Genomic DNA, 27,596 nt, shown 5'->3' on the forward strand with positions numbered 1-27,596 from the left:
GGACAGGTCAAACTGGGAGGAGGCAATGTGGCCGACCCAGCACACACTGGATATATTCTGTATTCCACATCAGTAAAGAGCTAGAGCTAGTGGCTAGAGAAGAACTCTTTCATGGTGCTTACACACTGTAAGAGCCAAGAGCCTCTGTGATACCCTTCGTCAACCAGTCGGACAGCCTGTTACCCAGAACCAAGATATTCTTCATTTCCCTCCCTGGAGTCCGCCTGCCTCAGTTGGGATATTGATAGTTCGTGAGCCGGCTCTGGTGAGGTTCAGTGGGTTCATTATGGGAGACTCCCGCGGGGAAGAAGACTTGGACGGCTTGAGTTTTAAAAGTCGGTGGATTGTGATTGTGGCCAGAGCAGCGAAGGCCGAGGCTGAACAGATTCAGCCCAACGCACGCACACAAGCACCCACACACACACACACACAGTTCACTCCCTCAGCCCTGACTCACCGATCTGTTTATGTAGAAATGAGTGAAATCTTCTCCCTGGTATTTATGACTAGCAGGCTCTTGTAACCATTCCTTGGACACTCTCCAAACTCTTCTCTTACTCTTTTAATTTAATGGCCCATTCATTGCCAACCAGGCGGTCATGCTAGCTATTTTGTTGAGACTGGAATGAGATCTTATGTTTGGCTGTCACTTTTCTGTCTGTCTTACAGCTCAGGTTTGAAGGTCTTTGTTGCTTCACATTTAGGACTAAACCTCCAGAAATAGTTGATCTGGTAGCATAACATTTACAACATGTACACAATTACATGTAAGTACTGAAATCACTTTATATTGTGGCTTTCTGTTGGAGTACAACACTCCATCACTGGAGAGTTAAGAGTTGAAACAACCCTGAAACAACTCCACTGTATCAACATGTTTATTTCTGCACTTGGATGTGAAGAACTTAGTGCAGTTGGACCTGTGCCAGATGTAGACTGACAAAGAGGTAAAGGTAGACAGCAGGAGGTATAAGGTCACAGGTTAGGACCCAAAAGCATGAATCCAAAACCAAATAGAGAGGGAGTCAAAAAGCAGGTATGGAAAACGAAGCCGGCAAACACAGAAAGGCAAAGAGCCAGAAGACCATGCAGGCCGGCCACAGACAGCCAGATGAAGTGGCTGGAAAGCTTAGTGAGGAGCACAAAGACAATCTGACTGGTGGAAATGGGCCAGAAATGGGAACAGGCGAGCAGGTGGGTGGGGCTGTCAGGTGGGTGGGGCTGTCAGGTGATGGGGGTTATTACAGGTCAGGAGGGAGTAGCAGGGTTTGAAATGACAGGAGACTTAACATCTTAAAACCGTCTTCATTTTAAAGGGTGGTGCCTGCAACAGGATACACTAATGTGATACAGCAAAAAACACATGAATCATCATTATAATACTATAGTTACACAATATTCCTGTGTATTGGCAAGACCTCATGAAACGATTCGTTTAGACATACAATCATGTCCACCATGTGACACAGATTACTAATAATCCTAAAAGAATGTCCAAAAGGTTTTCCCAGACGATGATTTCTGACTGTTTTAGAAAGGATTATCGTATACACATATACATACTGAATATCATAAAGGAGAGAAGCATACCGTATACATGATTGCATAACCTACACAGAACATCTATTTAAGACATTACAAGGTCATAGCAGAGCTATTTACAAGGCTATTATTTTCTGTTTATTATACTATGGCACATGAATGAGATGAAAATATTCCCGTTTTACAAATGACCTTTTCCTCCATGTTTATCATCTCCTTTCTTGCACTCTCCTTGTATCCTTCATTGGGCAACCTTGGGAAGGTCATATCTCTTTTACATCTTGGTAAACCTCTATATGACTGTTTGGTTTCATGTTTTGGAGACCTCTTAACCTTATGTTTTAGAGTCACTATCAAAAGGAATTTTGCACTAAGAAATAACATAATTAAGTTGTGGCTAGTTTTTACATAAATTTGACATTTTACACATGTCGTTGTTGACATCAACATGCTAGTCTGCTCTTAATAACAATATACAAATATATTGTGTCTTAAAACAATAGTCAGGTAACTGTGTGCATATTGACTGACACGCCTCTGTCTGCAATCATCATCCAGCGACCCCCGACAATGGCCAGTGACAATTATTAAAACGAGTGCCCCGCTAACCAATGAACAGAAGATGAAACTAAGTTTGTGGCTTTTAAAAGAAATGGGAGATCACATTCTGTAAAGTCCCCAACGTTATTTACGGCATCCTCTAGGGACCTTTCATGGTAATCCATCCAATAGTTGTACCCAATAGGGGTCCATCCAGAAATAAAGAGTATGAGAACAGGCTTGAAATAGACCAGAGGATAATTAAGGCCGATCCAAAATGCGATTGACCTTAACAGAGCCAAATTTAGAGAGAAGTCAATAGAAGCAGACTTACTTCCATTGACTCTTTTCTGTATTTGCTTGGATCCACTCTGGTATAAGACATATTAACCCACTAACTTGAGACCTGTGGGTATACAGCATAGAAGCCTACCTGGACCCAGCAAGACTATGTATAATGTAAATCAACTTTTATTGTCAATTACGGTCAAGCACAGCACAGCATTCAACCCATCCGAGCATCAGGAGCAGTGCATCGCAGTTACTTCAGCTACTCAGTGCACGGGGAGCAATTTTGCCGGGTTTGGTGCCTTGCACAAGGACACCTGAGGCGTGCCTAGGATTTCAACAGAGCCCTCTCCAACTACCAGTCCACATTCCATACTTGTTCCTCAGAAACTGAGCTACTGACACCTATAGTTCATCCTAGCCTGACTCAAGTTCGGGATGGGATCAGCAGGACTGTGGAAAACTCTACTTTAAAGATGATTTTCAGGTTCCATTTATTTGCTTGATGGATCCATGTTGACAAAACAACCCTTTTTAACACCAGAGAATCCTGTGCATTCAGCTCCATAGGCTTCCCCGCTGTCTGTTGGTGAGACATTGATCTCTGTATGTAATAAGCCACATATCTCCACCAATTCAGAGTACATGTCCCATTTGGCTGACTGATGCTCTGGCATTCAGTCTGTAGTAAACAAGGCTAACTGTATAAAGTGTATTTGCCTCATTGAAAAGGTAATGGAAGTAAACACAGTATATCTCCAAGCAGACCGCAAGCATTCACACCATTACTTTTAATATTAGAGGAAATAGAGGATGCCTGGCGGTTGCAATCACTAACAGCTGACCAAACACAGATGAGCACACACGTACATATATATTTAAGCTCGCTTTTATTTTTACCACAAGCCAATGCCAGAGTCCGTGGGCTCAAATAGACTTACTATTCTTGCTATGCACACGGAAATAATACACAACAGTCCCATCTGGCAATATGTTTATTTTTTGACTGTTAGTTTCTACAGCTTCTCCCATAAGTGTTGGACCTAAATGACTGGAGCTACTTTACAACACCATGAGAGCAGGTGTAGTCTGTACAAATTGTTGTCCAACTACTTCTTAAACTGTGTCCACACTCAAGGGGCTACTGTCCTTTTTGACCTCTTCCGACCACTCAAAGCACTTTTTAACACAACATGACATCATTCACCCATTCACACACTGATGGGAGGAGCTACCATGCAAGGTGCCCCCTGCCCATCAGGACTGACTAACATTCACACACAGGTAGGCACAGTTCCGGGAGCAATTTGGGGTTAAGTGTCTTGCCCGAGGACACATTGAGATTGGGATCGAACCGCCGATCCTCTGACTGAAGGACGGCCGTGCTCACCACTGAGCCACAGTCGCCCATGACTGTTAAAGGTTTTTAGTTTCCTTCTACTCATGAAGAAGAGTGGCTGCAGTCTCTTGGATATCCAAGCTATGATTTTATCACGCTATGATTACTACATGATTACTACATGGGAACATGGACGTATTTGCCAACCTTCATGGCCAACTATGAATGGACAGACATTACCATCCACACAGTCATGTCGCTAACCTTTGGCACCTCATGCCACTCCATAAGCTTTCCAGCACCTCAAGGAGAGGTTCAGGTCTCGTCATTTGAGTAGAACTCGAATCTTGAAGAACAAAAACAATTTGAGAACACCTGAGGAGGAGAAGTCTTATGAAAACTCTCATTAAAGCAGATCACGTACCATTACCGGACCGGCACTTCCACAATTCCATACTCCAAAGAGTACGTTCCTAATGAATCGCAGAGGGCAGAAAGATGCTGCTGCACTGCAAGGCCTTCAGGTTGCACCACAGCTGGTTCCTAGCAGCTGTCAAAGGAAAAACACTTTCAATACATCACGTGTTGGTCAACTTAGCCATAATGATGCATAGAAACTGAACAATGTTTAAGGCTCGTTCCTAAATACTGTAAAACAGGAATGATTGATGTGTATGAATCTTGTGTTACCATTTATTTTTGTTATAAAAATACTCTATTTGACTACTTATCGTGTTCTTCTTTCCCTCCAGGATCCGGCCTATGCCCATGCACCCAGGTCAGAACCAGCAGTATGTTCTAAAGCCCAAATACTACCACACACACACCACGCACACACAGTCACATGTCCAATCCCAACCTGAGAGGCCCATCCCCCTGACCGTGGGACACAACCCCATCCATGGTGAGTAAGTCCCCCTACAGATCACCGTTTGCTTTCATCTGAACACTGTATGCTAATCATGTCAGATATCACACAAACCGTTGACTGAGGATACGTTGCATCGTTATAGGCAAGGTCAAACAATGAACGCGCACCAAAATGCGCATTTGAATTTGTCTTCGGCAAGTAAATTATGAAACAAAATTACGCGGTGGAGAAAGCTGCTGGTTGGCTGTCATACTTGTCCAGCGGTGTATTGGCCATCCGGCCTACCGGGACAAGTCCCTTTGAGTGGGTGGGCCGTCGTTTTTACCGACCGTCGCTAGCCTGCTGATACGAATACATTCATCAAGTCAAATACCAGTAAAAAATATCACCTGAAATAGTAAAAAGTTATTTGTTCATTTTGGCTGGTAAAAAATCTGTAAAAATGTGTATCTACCAGCCAGCTTGTCCTGTGAGCCAAAAGGGACATTTTACACTCAATGATGAGAGTAGTCCATGAACACATGGTTCTGTATGGTCACCGTTGGGTTCTTTTCACCTAAAAAAAAAAAAAAGAGCACTTTCTGAGACGGGTCTTGATTATTACCTCAAAATCAACAAGCGTGAAAGAAAAACACCAGAAAATGTGGATGGAAATTTGATTAATAACTATTTGTAATTCTGTTTTCAAGAGAAAATGTGCTACTTTCCCGGGAAGTAATCCTCTTAAAAACATGGGAAAACCTTCAACTTTAATTTACATACACATACACATGCCACACACATATGCACACAAAACACATCTGCTCTACTACTGTGAAGATGTGGAGATAATACGGAGCTTGCAATTGGGCAGAAACAGGATTTGTTCAAATTGCAGCTCCAGCGGTAATGGCATAAAGACTTAAGCATTGCCTGCTGCTTGGGGCTGTCAAAAATGAGTTATTAGTCTCATTTTGTGAGGGCAATTTCAGAGTGTGAGAGTTAAAGGGAGATGGAATAAAATAACTGTCATCTGGGGGGAGAACCCCTCAAAACAAGAAGGGCCTGGATAGATATGAATGGGGAAGGGCCTGAGTACCTGTTATCTACCCCCATTGAAGTCTCTATGCTGCTCAACAGCCTTCCCACAGAAGTACATCATCTTTCATTCACAGGTCCAAGTGGAGGCCAGTGCACGAATAGACCACTGCCCGGGACTTTTCAATGTGCATCATGTAGTTATGGACAGCTAATACACCACTATGCTATATGTAAGGCGTATGTTCCTATGGTGGATGTCATTGGCTTGTGGCAGAGACCCATTTATTTCGCAGCTGCCCAAATCATTTAGAGAAAAAGGTTTTTGGACCAACTTTGGCTGGCGGTCAAACTCTTCTGACAGATCAACAACAGCTATAATTCACCAGCTCGTGGTTGGTTATTGTGGTCTGTCATAAATTCAAGGCCAACGTCAGACTGGCCAGTATGCATCTATGAATAAGTCAATATTTTTCAAAGAATCTGCAGACTGCAGTTTGAGTGGTTGGCCACAGCCAGGGGATTTGAAAGGGGGGTCAGCAGACAGAACCGTGTTGATGCTTGGCTTCGCAGCGCTGGAGACTCCAGCAGAACCAGACATGGCCACAGTGACCCCGGACCCAGTTTCAAAATATGATCCCAAGCTAGGTTTAACGTTAGCTAGCAGTTTGAAGAAGCCAGAGAAATGACCCGACATTGAGGGGAAATGGGGCACACGCACATGTAGAGAGCGAAGAAGACACCAACCAACATTTCCACATCATTCATATTCATGACATCTGTTGGGAAACTTGGGAGAAATAAAAGTTTTTTTTTAGCATGCCTCATTTCAAGTCTTATTTGAAGTCCACTTCATGGCCAAGATTCTGGACCTACACATCGAGTGTTTCATCTGCTCATCAAATCCAAAACCCTTTGAATCCCTGATTGAATTCATCAACTAATTAAGTAAGTCACTACAAGGGCGTCAATGCTCAGACGTGACTGAGCATTGACGTCCCAGAGTGGCCCTTTATCCAACCAACAGTCTTACGCCGACTGTGGCTCAGTGGTGAGCAGGGTCGTCCTTCAATCAGAGGATCGGCGGCTCGATCCCCGGCTCCGCTAGCCCCTGTCGATGTGTGTTAAGACACTTAACCCCAACATGTCTCCCGTAGCTGTGCCTACAGGGTGTGAATGTTAGTTACTGCTGGTGTGCAGGTGGAACCTTAGCCCCTCCCATCAGCTTGTGAATGGGTGAATGAAGTGTTAAAGAGCTTTGAGTGGATGGAAGACTAGAAAAGCGCCATACAAGTACAGGTCCATTTACCATTATACAGACACCAAGTGGCTCACAACATTTGTAGACACTTTTTAATTTTGGGTCTCTGGAACAGGATTTATGATTTCATTAGTTTTTTTTTTTTACTTGCACATCATATTTGTTAGATCTTCATTCGCAAGATAGGAAAATAAAAGAATCACGCCACCTACAAGACTGTCGTGACATGTACATATTCATAAAATATAGGTTATCCCACACACAATGTGTCTGCTTCATAGGAAGACGTCAGCCTGATGTCTGCATACAGCTGGGTGGCTAAAGGGACCGTGAGCTATAGGAACCGTCAAGTTTACACAATGCAGCACGCACTACGAGAGTCAAGAGACCCGGGGTCCCATAAACTGCCGTGACTCATGACGGCCATCCGTTGTGTGATGGAGGAGGGTGTGTGTGTGTGTGTGTGTGTGTGTGTGTGAGAGAGAGGAGGTTGGGGCCCAACTAAACATTTGCACTGGAACCCCTGTCCAGTATATCACAGCAACTGCTAATTCGGGCCTCCCCACTGACAGTGAATTTGTATTTCTTGAAATAGCACTTCAGGCCTCTGAACCTGAGTTGATGGGAATACCACGGCTGTTTTTAGTTTTTTTTACCCAGCATGCAGTCAGCGCTACACTTTGTGTGAAAGCAGCAGACGTGTTTGCTCTTCTAAAACCGGAAGCGTCGCAGCCTTTCTTTCAGCCCCGTCTCACACGACAGACGGGCTGTCAGCAACGGCCTTTTGGTGCCACATCTGGGAAAGTTATTCCCCGTCTCCCCTCAACTATTCCTCAGCTCTCCCAGACCGCCAAAAAAACACCCTCAGACAAATGTTATTAGTCTTGGCCCTGACTGAAGGTTTGGGCAGAGAGGATCACCTCGCCATCACCGCAATGCGAGTGCCATGATGGTGTGCAATCAGAGAACGGAATGGTACAACAATACACCCACCTACTAGTTCTAAAACTCCAAGTAGTATAAAATACAAGTGTTTGTTTATGCTCCATGGAAATAAACCCAAATGCGTGTTTTTAAAGGATTTTTTCTTTTGTTCAGATAAAGCCTCTTTGGCTGAGCTTAAGCCCTTCTATGCCATTCGCCTTGATGTCGCCCTGAAGCTGCAACGCACTGGCCTCTAAATATAGTTGTTGTTTCTACTACTAATTGTTGCTGCAGCATTGACCTCCCGCGGTCGTGCTGATAGAGTTCTCCACTTATTCAGCGTTGCACTCCTTTGGCATTGTTGGACTCACAACTGACAATCAAAAATATCTATATCTATAAAAAAAAAATCAAAATCAATGCAGCGTTGCCTCTTCCTTTTCAAAATCTGGTGCCAACATAACCCACAATGCAACAGGCCGCTGTGTTATGCTAGTAGCAGCTAATGTAGCCTTGGGCCCAAAACTTCCAAACCAGAAGTGCAAAAATCGGTTAAATCTACTCTAATGTACAGATGAATATATATATATATATATATATATATATATATATATATATATATATATATATATATATATATATGTGTATATAATAAATATTGCATACACTCTAAGTATATTATGAACAGTGTAAGAATACACAAAGAGATATACCGTATAAACATAGCAGGCAGTGCAAGTATAAATATACAGAATAAACTCCTGGAAACAAACTTTGTGTAGAATTGGTGTTCTCGTTTAAGCACAGGCCAGAAAAGTCAAGATATCAAGATACATTCTCGATAATCACTTCAATATTGCTATATATATATATATATATATATATATATATATATATATATATATATGAGTTATGTTGAGTTTTAGTTTAAGACGGTTTAGTTGATCTTCAGAGCCTATAAGTCCTAAACCTTCCAGTTATTTTCTTGAACAGCAGCACAGAAGGAACAGAACGTGCATGTCAGTGGTCAGCTAGCTTGGCTGTAGAGACAATACAGATGACTTTAACAGATGACATCGGGAAGAGCTTCCACCAGTCGTTATCCTTTGAAGTCCGTTTTCCAAATGTTCCAACTTGATTGAATCTATTAGTCAAGGTTTAGTATTGGGTCAGGGTCGGGGTTAGGGTCAGGGATTAGCTGATTAAACCTTGAAAGTGGAGGCTGTTGAAGGCTAGTAGCAGACATAACCGAAGAGTGAAGCGAGGGCCTTCCCTTTGCCCATCCAGAGTTACCTTACTGTGCCTTTTTCCTTCTTACTTCTTTTTGGGAATAATGTTCCCATCAAATGGAATTCTGCAAACCATGTTTAGGCTTCAACTCTGGGACATCCATATATGGTCTTGGAGGCATTTCTGAAATCACCTCTCCGTTGGCGTTTGATTGTAACCACAACATCATATTAGGTCCCTCGTTAATAGTACATTTTTTCATCTCTTAGTGCATGTTTAGGTAGTCTGGGGGGTCTTATCCAGTGGTTTTTCCTGCCTCTCAGGTTTAGAAAACATTCCTCCAGCTGCTTGGCGGTACGCCACGAGTCGACACTGGTGTGAACAGCTGACAGCCACAACAAAGCACTGAGCACTGGAGACAGGGGTTTGGAGCTGACGCATTGGACGCCAAGAACCACTGCAAAGAATTGTTGGAACAAATATCAATGCACCTGAAGAGATGTATGTAAGACATTGGTCTAAAGCAGTGAGGAAAACTAAATGTGTCAAATACTTTGAGATGTAGCTCTTCAATCTCTTTCTCCTGTCAGTCTGTACTGAGGGCTTGGTTTTCAAAGGTCTGTCTTCCAGTACTTCTTCCTAATCTCAGTGAGAACTCGCAGCAAAGGATCTTTGGAGCTCTTTCTCTTTTATTTGGGGCGAAAGTTCCTGACAATGATTTGCGAAAGCTCAACAGTAAAAACTTAGTAGGAAGATAGAATGGGAAGAAAACCAGAGTGCAAGGAATAAGTTGTGTTGCTTTGTTTTGGAATAAAGCTCGGTATGCTCAAATGCCAATATCCACCTCCCAGAGACTCATGATGGAGAACTAGAAGACATCCCAGAGTTTTGTTTGCTGACTCTGTCCCAGATCTTTTTTTTCGATTCCTGCTCCCGTTTCAGAGGCGCCACTGGATTTAGGAGCAGTGGAAGAGGAGGAGAAACAGTTAGAGAGGGGCAGCAGGGAGGAGACACATCACACGTTTCTCTAAATTTAAAATTATATAGTAGATTTTGTGTTGATGTTTTGACTGGAGCCTCACCAGTTGATTGTGACGAGCTCCAACTTGAAAGTGATTTCACGTTTTCCAATGGATCAAAGAATAACCAGCGTCGGTGTGCTCTCCCTCCCCTTCCTCCTGGTTTCTGCCTCGCTCTCTGTGGCAGTGGGCAACCATACAGGAAGGATCAAGGTGGTCTTCACCCCGACCATCTGCAAGTTAACCTGCATCGGAGGCAGATGTCACAACAACTGTGAGCTGGGAAACACCACCACCATCATCAGTGAGAACGGCCGCGCTACAGACACCCTGACAGCACCCAACTTCAGAGTAGGTGAGTGATCCACACGCACGCACACACAAATACACGCACACGCAAATACACGCACGCACACACAAATACACACACACGCAAATACACGCACACACACACAAATACACGCACACGCAAATACACGCACGCACACACAAATACACACACACGCAAATACACACGCACGCATGCACACACAAATACACGCACGCATGCACACACAAGCACACGCACGCACACACAAATACACGCACGCATGCACACACAAGCACACGCACGCACACACAAATACACGCACGCATGCACACACAAATACACGCACGCATGCACACACAAGCACACGCACGCACACACAAATACACGCACACGCAAATACACGCACGCACACACAAATACACGCACACACAAATACACGCACACGCAAATACACGCACGCACACACAAATACACGCACACGCAAATACACGCACGCACACACAAATACACGCACACGCAAATACACGCACGCACACACAAATACACGCACACGCACGCACACACAAATACACACACACACAAATACACGCACACACACACACAAAAATACACGCACACACATACACGCACACGCACGCACACACAAATACACGCACGCACACACAAATACATGCACACGCACGCACACACAAATACACGCACACACAAATACACGCACGCACACACAAATACATGCACACGCACGCACGCACACACAAATACACGCACACACAAATACACGCGCACACAAATACACGCACGCACACACAAATACACGCACACACAAATGCACGCACGCACACACAAATACACGCACACGTGCACACACACACAGACACACACTCACTTGCACATACACAGACTCACACACACACACATACACTCGCGCACACGCGCGCACGCACACACGCGCGCGCATGCACACACACACACACACTCACACACATACACACACAAACACACAGACACACACACAGACACACAGATTTGCGCACGCACACACACATACACAGATTCTCACACACACAGACACACACAGATTCGCACACACACAGACACAGAGACATACATACACAAACACACAGACAGACACACACACACAAACACTCACACAAACACACACAGACACACACACACACTCACACACACACAGACACACGCGCGCACACACAGATTCGCGCACACACACACACAGATTCTCACACACTCACACTCACACACATACACAGACACACACTCACACACTCTCACACACACACACACACACACACACACACACGCTGCTCTCTATGGATGGTACTTCTAACCAGCTGTGATATTGGACCTGTCTGATTGCTGTTGACATCCAAATCTTTGACTTAACCCAACGAACGCCATCCAGAACAGTTTCCTCCGGTTTCCATTCAACGCCAGAGAGCCGACGCTTGTTGATTGTCGAACTTCATTCAAAGTCAATAACTGCAGAATCTCACTTGACAGATCCACCGATTTTATATTCATTATTGGCCAATTCTGCCGTCCCATCATCTCTATGGTGTGTTTTAGCATCTTTCAGCTACTTGTTTTGGTTTGCTGGTCTCAGACTGAACTTACATTGATCAAATGGCCAGAAACAGGAAGTCCTAATGAAGGCTCATGTTGCTCCGTGTCTGCTGGAGGGGTAGATGAGCTACTGTGTACGAACACACCCCCAATATCAGCTTCATAAGGGGATAACATGTCAATGTTGTGTCAAGAAGTGGTTAAAATACATATTCACCAATTACTTGTGATGTGAGATACTAGATTTAGAAAATGTAACTTTTATAATTGTTCTACTTGTACATCAAATAATAAAGATACATTTAATTATTTTAAAATAGGAGATCCCCGTTCTGGACTCACTGACTTTACATTGCTTTAAAAAATGATATTGATATTCTTATCCGACCACCATTTCCAAGCATTGTTTTAATAAAGTTTGACAAACTCTTTGATGTGAGAGTAACCCTGATCTTGAGCTCTATAGTAGATTAACTGAGAACAGTGCAGCCTCAGGTGACCATGAAACAAGTCCTGTGCAATGGAGCGTGTGATGTGGGTGTTCTTTAATGTCTGAACCGGCCTCAGTCCTTACAAGGAGCAGCTGTCCAGGAACAAGAGGAATTCCTGTCTGGCTCAGCTCAACAAATTAGTAAAACTGGAGCAAGCATTAAAAAAACACCAGACTTTTATGGCTTTTTTTACTTTACTGGAATGGATTTGTAGTTATGTTATCACTCGGAGCAGTTCAATACATTTTGCTTCAAGATCATCAATTTCTTCAGCATGAGAATTTGAACCAATTTCCACATATATCTGCACTGTGATGACCTCGGCGGTCACACTGGACAAAAACTATTCTTTTGAATATTTAATTGAATTAGTTTTTCTCTCTTTCTGAGGAAACGCTTGGCGTGGTTCACCATCAGTCATGATACATAATCTCTGTTCTTCAAACAATACAGCGATGGATTGGCATCCTTTGTTGGAAAATGTAGATCAGCTACAACATGGACGTACTGGTGGAAAGAAACATTTTCAACCTGGAATAATATGGAGAGCAAATGGACATTTGGCTGCAGCGACTACACTGTATGCCCCATCTGCATTCAATTCAATTCAGTTTATTTTGTATAGCCCAGAATCACAAATTACTAATTTGCCTCAGAGGGCTTGCACACTCAGACTATGTGATATTAGATTACATTACGTTCAATTCAACTTCTTTGTCATTGCAGTGTCCAGGCACTGAGGCAGTACAAAAGTATTTTTATCTGACATATTATAGACAGGATTCAAATTACTGGTTCGCTGTCACCACTCTGATTTTGATTGGACTTTAAAATATATTCAATGGGTTTTTGACATGAATAAGAACCACTTGCATTATGTTGGTAGGAAGAATTATTGCACTGCCAATCATAGACCAGGCAGTCAAAGTATTTCAAATAACTTTTCCCAAACAGTGTTTATTAAAAATGATTTACCAGTTTTATAGATGACTTCAAAGTAAACCAAACAAAAAGTACATTGTTCTGAACAAATGTAAAAAGCTACCATGAACTGACTATAGTCTTAATAATTAATCTGGCAGAATTGAACCGAATACCTGACACTGACAGGCGATCATCAAACTCTGTATGTATTCTAAAACAACTTTGCACAAGTGGAAGGTTGACAAGTAAGCACTAGAGTCTACCCAGCTAGAGTCTATCAAGCTAGAGTCTAACTAGAGTCTACCCAGCTAGAGTCTATCAAGCTAGAGTCTAACTAGAGTCTACCCAGCTAGAGTCTACCAAGCTAGAGTCTAACTAGAGTCTACCCAGCTAGAGTCTAACTAGTCTACCCAGCTAGAGTCTACCCAGCTAGAGTCTACCCAGCTAGAGTCTACCCAGCTAGAGTCTACCCAGCTAGAATCTAACTAGAGTCTACCCAGCTAGAGTCTAACTAGTCTACCCAGCTAGAGTCTACCCAGCTAGAGTCTACCCAGCTAGAGTCTATCAAGCTAGAGTCTAACTAGAGTCTACCCAGCTAGAGTCTACCCAGCTAGAGTCTACCCAGCTAGAGTCTTCGAAGCTAGAGTCTAACTAGAGTCTACCCAGCTAGAGTCTACCCAGCTAGAGTCTACGAAGCTAGAGTCTACGAAGCTAGAGTCTACGAAGCTAGTCTACGAAGCTAGAGTCTACCCAGCTAGAGTCTACGAAGCTAGAGTCTACCAAGCTAGTCTACCAAGCTAGAGTCTACCAAGCTAGTCTACCAAGCTAGAGTCTACCAAGCTAGAGTCTACGAAGTGTTAGGTTGTAGTGGATTTTATATATATTTGCACATGTAGATAAGAGAAGTTTATGTTTTAAATTAATACTTAAAGAAAGATATGATAATTAATTTTGGGATATTATGAGGAATATTCTGGAGGAATGTATTATGAAACATAAGAGAGGATCACTGTTTTATTATTCTGTTTTAATGACAAATGTAATGATTAACTGTATGATGCATGAGAATGAATGAATGTTTTATTGTTTAGACAATAGTTAAAATGGATGCCGATTGAAACCTAATGTGTTGCTTTTATTCTGAAGGCAGGATAGTGGGTTTTATTCTTGACCGGAAGTGTGAGCTTTGACCTCGCCAGCTTATCAATTGGCTTAGCGAACAGTACTGCGGCATCCTTTGAACTGACCAATATAACTAACCTTTAGGTGTGAATTCATTTGCATGACCAGACTAATAGCCGAGCATTTGTTCTGGGGAGACATGGTTCTACTGGTCTGGAGACTCGAGACAGCCCCGGTCTGTGGCTCCCTGGGAGCTGCACTCCGTCTGTGGAGAGTTCCTCCTTTCTGGCCCCACGATCGTGAACGCTACATGAGTATTATCTTTGCCATTAAATATTGTTAAACTTTAACTCATTGAATCCTGAATTTCCTGCGGCCACAGGACCCGGAGCTTTGAACACAAATCTTACAGAAGCTAGAGTCTACCCAGCTAGAGTCTACCCAGCTAGAGTCTACGAAGCTAGAGTCTACGAAGCTAGAGTTTACCCAGCTAGAGTCTACCCAGCTAGAGTCTACGAAGCTAGAGTCTACCCAGAGTCTACCCAGCTAGAGTCTACCCAGCTAGAGTCTACCCAGCTAGAGTCTACCCAGCTAGAGTCTACGAAGCTAGAGTCTACGAAGCTAGAGTTTACCCAGCTAGAGTCTACCCAGCTAGAGTCTACCCAGCTAGAGTCTACCCAGAGTCTACCCAGCTAGAGTCTACGAAGCTAGAGTCTACGAAGCTAGAGTTTACCCAGCTAGAGTCTACCCAGCTAGAGTCTACCCAGAGTCTACCCAGCTAGAGTCTACCCAGCTAGAGTCTACGAAGCTAGAGTCTACGAAGCTAGAGTTTACCCAGCTAGAGTCTACCCAGCTAGAGTCTACCCAGAGTCTACCCAGCTAGAGTCTACCCCTCTAGACTCACCATTGGCCCATGGAGGTAGACCACTCTGTCTTTAACGGCCCCTGGGCTTTAATGACATTTCATAAAAGAAAAACAATTATGAATGGAGGAGATGAAAGCTGTTTGTTTTAACTGGAGATATTACTTGTTTAGATCATAATTTTTGGAAAATATTTTTTTGCAAAGGCTCTTATGACGTAATTATTTCATATACATTACAGTGCAATATGCAGGTTCACATGTTAGGTGCCACTGTAATAATGACACCTAACATGTAATGGTTGTTTGATTCCACCAACAACCCAGAGTCAGCTACAGATCAGTTTGAAATGCAGAACAGTAAAGCGTATTTCTGTTTTATTGATTACTCTTCCAACCGACTGTTGCAGATTCGCATTGCACATGGATCTGAGCTTTAGTCTGCTGGTCATGTCCAGGCTGGCCTCATTCCTCCCTGGCCCTGACTCTTCCCTTCCTTCCTCTGTGTGATAGACCCGGTGACCTGGACCAGCTGAAGGTCTATTTGCAGTCCAGACTGAGCTCAAAGGGCCGAGACAGAATACAAAATCTTCTTGTCTTGTTTATCATACTTACCCGATGAGAGAAGTGTTGATTCAAGATACAATGGAAGGAAGGGGAGGGTCTTTTCAAACCAGTAAGGACATGTTGGCCAATTAACAGAGTCCAGAAGATAAAGCGAAGGAAAAATATAAACCTCAAAGCCATATACAATATATACATGTTTTGTCATTTTAGTATTGTGGAGTTGTATTACTTTCTAAAGAATGATCATATCCCAGTGAAAACCAAGTGAAGTCTAGTTATACGTTAGATAGATGCCGCGAGGCTTTTCACCAGCTAATCAGTGGAAAAATGCTTCCTGGGACAGCGGCCCAGTTTTTCATCCATCTGTCTGATTGTCTCTAAGCCCGTCTGGCTGTGTCTCCTCTTCTGTTTCTAGTTATATAATCGTAAACTAAAAACTCCAAATGCAGAGTTTTACTCCGTGTTCCTCAAAGTATTTTTGTGAGACTTTGGTGGTGGACCTCGTAACCCTCGATTCACTTTATTTTGTATAGTCCAATATCACAAATTACAAATTTGCCTCAAGGTGGGTCCGGGAAGTTTGAACTCTTGTAAACACTTTTGTGTGGTGGAATGTAACTAAGTATATTTAAGTTACTCAATAGCTGTACGAGTAAAGTACAGATACCTGATTTAAACTAAAGGTCACCAAGCTTCTGCCATCGGGACCCCCCGGCCTGAGGAGGCTTACAGAATCAGTGATCGCTTTTAAATACACATGTTTTCAGACTGGCTTTCATGTGGTGATGTCGGTTTACTGCTTTTTTTTTTATTGTTGATTTTACTAAATCATTTAATAATTATTTTATTTTTATTGTCTTGATTGGTTTTATTGTTTCATTTACTGTACTGTTTTATCAGGGTTTAACTTTGCCCGTCCAAACACTTTTAAAGGTGCTATATAAATAAAGTGATTATTGTTATATCTATTCAATTGCTATTTTGTGTAAGGTTATTGTATATTTCCATTGTTATGATTGAGTACCATTCTTATGGATGGGAAGCATATGGATGGGAAAATAAGTTGAAAGGAACCAGAATGAGCCCTTAACATTGTCTTGACCAACAACATGTACACCAATATATTAATCTTAAACTATGCCGTCCTGAATCCCCACGGAGATCACCTGAATGAAGGTTCTCTGAGTAATGACACATATTTGCTTGTATAATGGATGTTATGCACAAAACCCCATCATGATGAATTGATGGTGGGGTTTAGGCAGCGAGCTCCATATGTGGTGACACGGAAACCTGTGGGGGGAGAGATGGCTGCCGTCCAGGAGAGTTTTTAACATGTGAACACAGCGTTGTGTCACCTCATCAGACTTTGTGAGGTCTTTGGACACAAAAGACCAGAGGAGAGGGGGAATGACACATGAGATATCAACCGTGGGACTTGTTATGTCTGCGAGTCTGAAATATTTTCGTTTTGGAAAAGTACTCGGATGTGTTTGCCAATGTCCAGATTCCACTGGTTCTAGTGTAATCTGTGTCTACACACAACTGTTACGCCGATCTTGTGGAACAATAGCGCATGGAAGTGAATGTGGTGCGCACACAGTGTGTGTTTCATCGCCCCGTTCTGTGTTAATGCCTCTTGGCAACAGAACAATGAACCCTGTGGCCGTGTTGCTTCAGCACCGTACTGCTGTTGCTCCCCTCTGATTGAAAGAGTGCTGCAGCCTGGTGTGTGTGTGTGTGTGTGTGTGTGTGTGTGTGTGTAGCTCACACCTGTTGCCGTGGTGTGTTCATGGTCTTTGGGAACTCAAGTATTCAGTTAAGATGAGTCCTGGGGCGAAAGCAGCTTTGGGACAACAAGCGTAGTTGTCTCAAGTATCCTTCACCTGGTTTACATCATCACAGCGGCCTGTGTGTGTGTGTGTGTGTGTGTGTGTGGGTGTGTCTGTTTGTGTGTGTTTGTGTGTCTGTCTGTGTGCGTGCATCTGTGTGTATGTGGGTGCATGTCTGTCTGTGTGTGTTTGTGTCTCTGTGTGTGTGTGTGTGTTTCTGTCTGTCTGTGTGTCTGTCTGTGTGTGTCTGTTTGTGTGTGTTTGTGTGTCTGTCTGTGTGCGTGCGTCTGTGTGTATGTGTGTGCATGTCTGTCTGTGTGTGTTTTTGTCTCTGTGTCTGTCTGTGTGTGTGTGTGTGTGTGTGTGTGTGTTTCTGTCTGTCTGTCTGTCTGTCTGTCTGTCTGTCTGTCTGTCTGTCTGTCTGTCTGTGTGTGTGTGTGTGTGTGTGTGTGTGTGGTTGGAGGAGCCCAGTCCGACAGAGAGAGCAAATGTGCGCTGCAGCATGATAATAAATTACTTGAAGACATGAAACAGGACTAATAAAAAACAGCAGTAACGTCGGAGCTTATTAATACTACGATCTTTAATTATTCAGCACTGGGGCTGTTTAATAGCAGCTTTCAATAAGCATCCCAAGCTCCGTTGAAGAGGACCGGCTCCCTACGCAGATATAAATAACCTTTTCTAAGCTAATCACTGCGGTTTTACATTTATTATATCCCATTTCTGCCAATAATCCACACCTTCCAACTCGTCAGACGGATTAAAATAGAATACCACTTCAAATGAAAATGATCTTGTTGGTGACATGCATGGTTGCTGATTGTTTATTTTCAGTGATACATTTCTGTCAACAAAGCTTATGAATCCAATTTTGTTTGATTGATGACATGCCCGTTTAGGATTCCCTGATCTGTAAACCACTGCCCTAGCTTCCAGACGCAGCCCGATCCAACTGTGACGCACTTAAGCCTAATTATTGACAGATGTATTGAAAAGGCAGACACACGTGGATGTGTTTATAACAACATCTTCCTCTGGTTCCTCTTCCTCTTCTCAGTGGTGTGTCACCTGCCGTGTATGAATGGTGGAAAGTGCAGCACCAGGGACAAGTGCCAGTGCCCTCCCAACTTCACTGGGAAGTTCTGCCAGATGCCGGTTCAGAACGGGCAGCAGCAGTCGGTCGGCTTCGGCCAAACTCAGGTCCACTCCACGCACACACTGCCTCTGACCTACAGCAACGGACAGAATCCCGGTGAGTGAACAACCGTGATGCTAGCCGGACAATTAATGGCTCAGCGGTTGGGTTTTCTAGATGGAGAATGTGGGTGGAAAAGTAAGAAGACTTTCCTTTTTGTTTATCAGTGAACATTCTTTAGCTCATTGGCTGCATTGGCGGTCGTAAAAAAGCACAAATGTGAAATCCTACAGCTCGGTTAGCTCACAGTCATGTATAGTGGAGGTTATTTGTAGTGAAATGGACGAAAACATGTATGAACGATAGCATGGTTTTTAAGAAAAGTAACAAACAAAAGAACTGCTCCATACAGTCACAACAGATCATTTTAAAGGAACACCCCACATGGCCCTTTTTAGTAAAGAAATCTATGAGAGTGTGACACTCAGTGTGTTAGTCACTGTAATAGTGAGGAGATGAGTGTCCTCTGTAGGGCTCAACCTTAGAGATAGGGTAAGGAGATGAGTTTCCTCTGTAGGGCTCAGCCTTAGAGATAGGGTAAGGAGATTAGTTTCCTCTGTAGGACTCAACCTTAGAGATAAGGTAAGGAGATGAGTTTCCTCTGTAGGGCTCAGCCTTAAAGATAGGGTAAGGAGATGAGTTTCCTCTGTAGGGCTCAGCCTTAGAGATGAGGTAAGGAGATGAGTTTCCTCGTAGGGGGGCCAGACTCAGCCTTAGAGATAGGGTAAGGAGATGAGTTTACTCTGTAGGGCTCAGCCTTAGAGATAGGGTAAGGAAATGAGTTTCCTCTGTAGGACTCAACCTTAGAGATAGGGTAAGGAGATGAGTTTCCTCTGTAGGGCTCAGCCTTAGAGATAGGGTAAGGAGATGAGTTTCCTCTGTAGGGCTCAGCCTTAGAGATAGGGTAAGGAGATTAGTTTCCTCTGTAGGGCTCAGCCTTAGAGATAGGGTAAGGAGATGAGTTTCCTCTGTAGGGCTCAGCCTTAGAGATAGGGTAAGGAGATGAGTTTCCTCTGTAGGGCTCAGCCTTAGAGATAGGGTAAGGAGATGAGTTTCCTGTGTAGGGCTCAGCCTTAGAGATAGGGTAAGGAGATGAGTTTCCTGTGTAGGGCTCAGTCTTAGAGATAGGGTAAGGAGATGAGTTTCCTGTGTAGGGCTCAGTCTTAGAGATAGGGTAAGGAGATGAGTTTCCTCTGTAGGGCTCAGCCTTAGAGATAGGGCAAGGAGATGAGTTTCCTGTGTAGGGCTCAGTCTTAGAGATAGGGTAAGGAGATGAGTTTCCTGTGTAGGGCTCAGTCTTAGAGATAGGGTAAGGAGATGAGTTTCCTCTGTAGGGCTCAGCCTTAGAGATAGGGTAAGGAGATGAGTTTCCTGTGTAGGGCTCAGTCTTAGAGATAGGGTAAGGTGATGAGTTTCCTCTGTAGGACTCAGCCTTAGAGATAGGGTAAGGAGATGAGTTTCCTCTGTAGGGGGGCCAGACTCAGCCTTAAAGATAGGGTAAGGAGATGAGTTTGGAGTTGAGCCACTACTGAGAGGGAAGTCTACTGTCACTGCGCCCGACCCCGGATAAGTGGATGAAAATGGATGGATGGATGGTTACTGTAATAATTGTATTGTCCATGTTCCTCTAGGGTTCAACCCCAGCATCGTCAACATCCACATCAAACATCCTCCAGAGGCCTCTGTCCAGGTCCACCAGGTGTCCCAGCTGGATAATTACAACAACAATGGGCACCAGCTGAAAGGTCCCCAGACAGGCTCCTCTTCCTCCACCAGTTACACCTATCACCACACAGAGAGCAGCCAGAAGATCCAGCACCACGGCTACAACGTAGTTTATCCCAGCCAGCATGGCTACCAGATCCCCCAGTACCAGCCTGTCACCTCCAAGAACACTCTGGGCCGCTGCTTCCAGGAGACAACAGGAAGTCAGGTACTCTGTGAGAAATGTCTTCTGCATGTTCGCTCAATACAAGTTAAGAACATCTGAAGGAACAAGAACGATTTGTGTAACTTGTAGCAAATGAGATACATTTCGATTCAATTTATTTTGTATCGCCCAAAATCACAAATCACAAATGTTCCTCAGAGGAAGAAGAAGAAAAAACCTTTTGATTTTCCCAAATGTCAAATTATGCAATACTTTGGTTTCTGATAAAATTCTAGGTGCCACCTGTCCATCAGGACTAACTAAGACTCACACAGCGTAGGCACAGCTACGGGAGCATCTTGGGATTAAGGGTCTTGCCCGAGGACACATCGACATGCACTAGCGAGCCGATCCTCTGATTTGAAGGCCGACCCCGCTCTACCACTGAGCCACAGTCCGCCCAATGTTGGCATTGTTAGCACCACTATGCTAAAGGGAGCTGCTGACATGTCTGTAGAACAACACTCATGCATAGTGGAACGTTCCTTCAATACGAGCATCTCACATGAAACCAGCTACCCCAACAGTCAGTATTCACACATGTACATACTATCGATAAAGCAGTGTGTTTATGGAAGCTGTGACATCAAATGTCAAAGGAAAAGACTGATATAATCTTTATCTCTGTGCACCCCATGAAGAGAACACACTCCAAGTCCCTTTTAGCCCATCGAAAACACAAAGGCTACAATAGTCCAGGACAATTGACACATGTGTGGCGCCACAGCCAAAACCAAGCAACGCCCTGTGATATCAAATCCAGGAGAGTAGGGGTTTGTGTAAGAGGAAACAGACTATACAAAAGCATCGTTTTTATTCTAATAAAAATCTTATTTTCCATTCCATTCCTTTCTTTCCCTCTAACTCTGTGTACATCTGTACGTTCCAGTGTGGGAAGGCTCTGCCAGGTCTCACTAAGCAGGAGCAGTGCTGTGGGACCATCGGGACGTCCTGGGGGTTCCACAAATGCCAGAAGTGTCCAAAGCAACCATGTGAGTGCAGATGTTTGTCTCAGATGTTGGTCCTTTTTATCGTTTTAGACACATTTTTCTGAGAAAAGTGTGTGTGTGTGTGTGTGTGTGTGTGTGTGTGTGTGTGTGTGTGTGTGTGTGTGTGTGTGTGTGTGTGTGTGTGTGTGTGTGTGTGTGTGTGTGTGTGTGTGTGTGTGTGTGTGTGTGTGTGTGTGTGTGTGTGTGTGTGTGTGTGTGTGTGTGGGGGGTATATTGAACAAATTGTGCTCGGTATAATTCCTTTTAAAGGTTACTGATTTTCATCATAGTGATGGAGAGTTTTTACACAAACACACAGGAATGTCTCTAAATATTTTTAAATGAGTCTATCCAGGCAGTCTACGGTTATTTTTTATTATTTATTTATTTCCAGTATTACTCAGGAAGCCCAATAAGTAACCTTTTAAGTATTACTCATCTTTGTTTATTACTTGGTATTCAATCTAATTAGTTACATTACTCTTTATGTTACTTTATTCATTTCAAACAAATAAGCTCAGTATAGAAAACGCTCCTGGAGACGCCAACGCAGTCCATTCGCTTACTGTCACAGTTCTGATCTTCATACACAGCACAAGCAATAATAACGTGATCTTCACAGGTTCAGTGGTACGAGGATCAAACGCACGGCCTCGGGGCTCGCTGAGGAATGCTCTGCGCCGCTTTACGTCTCGACTGTTCACTCCGCGCTCTCATTCTCTCGTTTTCCTTTTAGTATTTTGGACAGCCTAAACAACAGAGTCCCTGAACACAACTAAACTGCTCACACTTTTATTACAAAGGCATTTGTGTTTTAAGATATATTCTACTCTTGACATTTAGTGGTACTTGTTTATTCAAAAGCTTATCAATATTATTCAGCGTGACACACACACACACACTCAGAGGTAGATTTGCTGTGCTTCAAAGCATTAGCATGGGTTAGCGTCATAGCATCTTAATCCAGAGTTTGAAAGGACTTCCAGGGTTTTTCAAAGTAAAAGTCCATTTCATTTTCAGAATCCCTTTTATTGGCCACATAGCAGGAATTTGCCTGAGGTTATTTTGCTTGACTTTACATACACATGAATAGAAACACAGCTAAAAACAAGAACAAACAACATACCATAATGCATAGACAGTGGTACACAACTGGTAGTTGGAGCACGTATAGGCTTGGATGGACATGGAACTCTAAGAGACTATTGAATCAGTGCAAAGCATTATCAACAATATCAGAACATATCAGTTTCATTGATTAAAAAGTACAAAGTTCATAAAACTTGAGGAGAAATATCCAATCACTGATGTCGTAATAAACTAAGCTGAAGAATATATTCAGTACATATATGAATGTGGATTTTGGAAGGAATTAGTTTTAGTGCAAATTCTCACTTTTGGTTATAATAAGTATTCAAAATAAAATATGGCAAACCCCGTTCATCAGCAGTCACTCGTGGCAGTTTTTAGCCCACATAAACACCATGAGAGGAACCTTTCAGCCTTTCTAGTCACATATTTCAGTGGGAGTCCTTCCCTCTGTTCTCCTCAGGAATGGCAGGGGCACGAGTTCAGATTTATTGTTCCAATTTTCAGTGAAGTGTGAAATGGTCCATTGTGCCACGGAGACACTGGTAGCTGGTAAATAGATTGGCTTCAAACAAACATCGCCTTGTTGTTTCTCGCTGAGCAAAATATCAATCTGCTTGCAGGTATTTGGGTACCACCTCCCCGCTGGTGCCTTTGTCCAGCGTTCTCTAGCCTGCAGCACAGAGCTGCAGGAGCTTTCAGTGAGTGGTTGGTTCTGAGCTGCTGGCAGCTCTTCAACCTCCAGCTTCTCTCCATCATCCTCCTCACCATCTTCGTGAATGCTCTTCTCTTTTCATCACTACGTCTCGCTGTCTTCATCGTTTCTCCGTCAATTAAGTATTTTTCAATTCAATGAGAGGGCACGAGTTGAAGTTAATATTCATGCATTTAACTTCAGCGTTGGAAAGAAAATGTTGTTCAGAAGTAATCAAATTGTTCCGGTTGTGAAGATGCGGTCCAGTTTATTGAGAACGCATTGCTCCTCATGCTGCCAATGCACGAAGCAAACATCTACTTCATCCTATTTCATTAATATCCCAACAATAATGAAATGGTAATTCCAGTCCTTTCCTCCATCCTATCTTAATTCAGTCGAGATATAAATGTTGGCACGTCCTTTCAAATACAGATTTTAATTGACTGCTATAGTGTTGGGGTCTAAATAACAACTCAAAACATAAATATTCTAGTATGCAAAAAAAATAACCCCCGAGATAAAAATGTATTTTGGAAATAAAGAAGCATGTTCGGCATGCTTATACAGGCATTTAAAACTTAGAATGGTTCTATTAAATTGTTTGGAACTTCCAAAAGATCAAATCCACAGTATATGTAGAATACTCCAAGAAATTAAAAAAAATGTAACTGCTTTGTGGTATAGTGACACTCAGACTTGGTATCTGACGTGAGAGAATTAGAAAGAAATCATGGCTACACCAAACCAGAAAACAAAACAATACATGTTGTACTGTATTTGCATAAGACTGTTTAACCATTCATGAAATGTTCCCTTCTCTTTCTCTCATCAGCTATTCCTCTGATAGATTGTCCTCAGGGCTACAAGAGAGTCAACAGCACTCATTGCCAAGGTAAGAGCTCCAGCTTTTGTTGAGGCTATTGAAGTTTGATTTTAGTTCAATTATATTACTTTCAGTATTGCTGCTCTCTGCGTTGTGGGAAACCCACTCCACGTTAAAGGACTGTGGTCCACGGCCTGTTAGTAAAGACATATTGATCATATCTAGGAAAGAAGTGCCCACTAAAGGTCAAACTTCTTCAAGCAGCCTCGTCGGGATGGAGTCGAAGAGAGTAAGAAGGCTTCGATGAAGAGATTGTGGAACTCTATTTGTGGAGGTCAATGGGAGAAAAGCCATCTAAATATATATCAAGTTTTATGGATGTTTCTTAGGTTCCTAAGTTTGAGGATTAATCAACACTGGTTGAGGGCAAGAAGTCATCAATCTTGTCTCTAATAGTTAGAATCTTATCATTAAAGAAGGTCAGGAAGTTGCTACTACTGAGGGCTATAGGAATACACGGCTTAGTAGAGCTTCCTCTATTAATGATGAGTAAAGACTAGCCCTGATTCTTCAAAAGTGGTGGAAAGCCATATCCTTTCATTTTGTTCATACTTTAATTCTTAATTTTAAGTGTGGTGGTTGGACCATGTAGCTAATGTCCTTTGATTTACTATCTTCTCTTTTAGAGAGAAAACAGTAGTAAATGTTATTCTCAGTGAGCGTGTAGCTCTATGGACACGATGATCAACTTGGGTGGGACTAAAGTTATAGAGAATACAATCACTTCCTTAAATGTAGCTACAGCACTGTCAGATAGACAGATCAACACTGCGGTATTATTATTAATTCAAAAGTCACTCGATAACGGTCCAATAAAAGAGGGTTCTGTGGAAAGACTATCAGATGTTCCATTTCAATGCCAAATGCCAGAACAAGGTCGAGAATGCGGTTTCTAAACTCCAATCGATCTAATAATGACGCAGTACTAAGGCTATCATTATCGACATCCACATGAATATTAAAATCAACTATCTGTTTTTAGGACTAAACTTGATGAGAACTCTGAAATTGTAGATAGGAATTCAGAATACGGACCCGGGGCTCGGTACACTATCACAAATATAATTGGCTGTAATGTTTTGCAGGTTGGATGTGAAAGACTAAGAACAAGGCTTTCAAATGAGTTCTAATTTAATTTAGGTTTAGGGTTTATTAATAGGCCAAAGATGGCTGCTACTCCACCTCCTCGGCCGGCGCCTCGAGGAATGTGAGTATTAATATGACTTGGAGGAGTTGATTCATTTAGGCTGACATATTCTTCTTCACACAGCCATGTTTCAGTAAGACAAAATAAATCAATATGATTATATGATATTAAATAATGTACTTATACAGCTATAGATGACAGATGTGATATTTAAGAAACCACATTTGATTTTCCTCTTGAAATTTTCCATTGTTGGTGTTCATTTTCACAAATTAGTATGTATAACTCTATTTACTTTTGATTTAAGTGGCCGTGGGGCTTTGGCTGGATGACTGCTCTTAAGTGCACAGAAGCAGATAATACTGTGACTCTGAATTGTCCACGAATAAACACGGTCAGGTTTTTACATATAATTCAATTCAGTTTATTATTTAGCCCAAAATTACAAATTTGCCTCAGAGGGCTTTACAATCTGTACACATACGACATCCCTGACCTTTGACCTCACCTCGGATCAGGAACAACTCCCAAAAAAACCAATATAAGATTGTCTCCGTCCATAAAGGAATGGATGCCATCTCTCCTCATCAGACAAGGTTTATCTATAAAAACATATCATTGGCTGGATTCCACTTTGACAGCCAGCGTCGGAATGACGACATGAGGTTGAACACGTCATCGCCAACAGTCCAACATTGTCTTTGCGTATGTACGCTGAGACCCAACATCAACTCCGATTGGCGTAATCCACTGCCATTACCAACCTGACAGGGGGGGAGAGAGGGAAGCCATCGTTAAGCGCTTAGCGGTACGGTAGCTAACGTTAGCAGAACGGGACATCTTGTTGAAGACTGTGGGATTTAGCAAGAGGTTGGTTAAAACAGAGCTATCAGGGTTTAACCACAACTAGCGAAGGTTTCCATGCATATCGGGTAATTAGTAGCTTTAATGAAGAATATAACACAATTAACTGGGTTTATCTCGACACCTAAAGTAAGCAACCGGTAACACAGGTATGCTGGCAACTGAAATACGACCCCCTGAACCCAGACAGAAACACATGATTCATTCATCAGTCTGACCTTGGAATGCTTAATAACCACTAGGGAGGATTGTTCTGGCCAGGCATGAGTGCTGACATGGTCAGAACCTAGAGTAAATATACAGAGCTCTTGAACAGCCGTTCAGATGAACAGAAATCCCAGTGTTACCATTTGAAGAGGTGGCATCAGACACTTTCTAGCAAAGCAGTGCTGAACATACAGAATCAATCAGGTGCAAAGACATTGCACTAAACTGCTGAAAACCTGAAACCTGGAAACTAAACTAAAACGGCAATACCGAAAGATCTTAACAATCTGAACACTTTGCTCGGAAATTGTAACGCTAAGCTGCAATAATGCCAAAAGGTGGAAGTTGAAAGGAATTGACTGAAAAGGCTGAAAGAAGAAATGGTTTGTACTTTAAATGTGTTGAAACCAAGCTGAAAGTTAAGATGGATTGGGAGAAGAAATACTTAATTATTATTAATAAAATGTAGAGAACACATTTGAAAAGCTGAAGAATAAAGATGTGGACCACAATGGTACTGAATCAGCATTCACAAACTTAGCCAGTTATAATTCAGTGTCCAGAGATCTTTCTTGGGTCTTTCCAGACCTGTTTTCTGACCCAGAAGTCAATTCAATTCAATTCAGTTTATTTTGTATAGCCCAATATCACAAATTACACATTATCTTCAGAGGGCTTTACAATCTGTACACGTACGACATCCCTGACCTTTGACCTCACATCGGATCAGGAAAAACTCCCCAAAAATAACCTTTCACAGGGAAAAAAGGGAAGAAACCTCAGAGTCAGAGTTCTCTGAGTAGAATTGAAGTCACCATACGCTCTACACACCTAACATTTTGGTCCAGACCATAGACTGTATATAAGATGTC

General features: G+C 42.7%; 1 protein-coding gene across 3 annotated transcripts in view; it reads left to right on the forward strand.

Moving 5' to 3' along the window:
- ltbp1 (latent transforming growth factor beta binding protein 1) overlaps positions 1-27,596 on the forward strand; it is a 90,919-nt gene that overhangs the window by 17,375 nt on the left and 45,948 nt on the right. For all 3 annotated transcript variants that reach the window (XM_034552647.1, XM_034552648.1, XM_034552649.1), the window contains exons 4-9: positions 4,462-4,613; positions 10,219-10,386; positions 18,781-18,975; positions 20,550-20,851; positions 21,738-21,840; positions 24,456-24,515. In XM_034552647.1, the coding sequence (XP_034408538.1) occupies positions 4,462-4,613; positions 10,219-10,386; positions 18,781-18,975; positions 20,550-20,851; positions 21,738-21,840; positions 24,456-24,515 (980 nt within the window). The remainder of the gene's footprint in view (positions 1-4,461; positions 4,614-10,218; positions 10,387-18,780; positions 18,976-20,549; positions 20,852-21,737; positions 21,841-24,455; positions 24,516-27,596) is intronic.

This window comes from Cyclopterus lumpus, chromosome 15 (assembly GCF_009769545.1).
Source record: "Cyclopterus lumpus isolate fCycLum1 chromosome 15, fCycLum1.pri, whole genome shotgun sequence".
NCBI classification, from domain to species: Eukaryota; Metazoa; Chordata; class Actinopteri; order Perciformes; family Cyclopteridae; genus Cyclopterus; species Cyclopterus lumpus.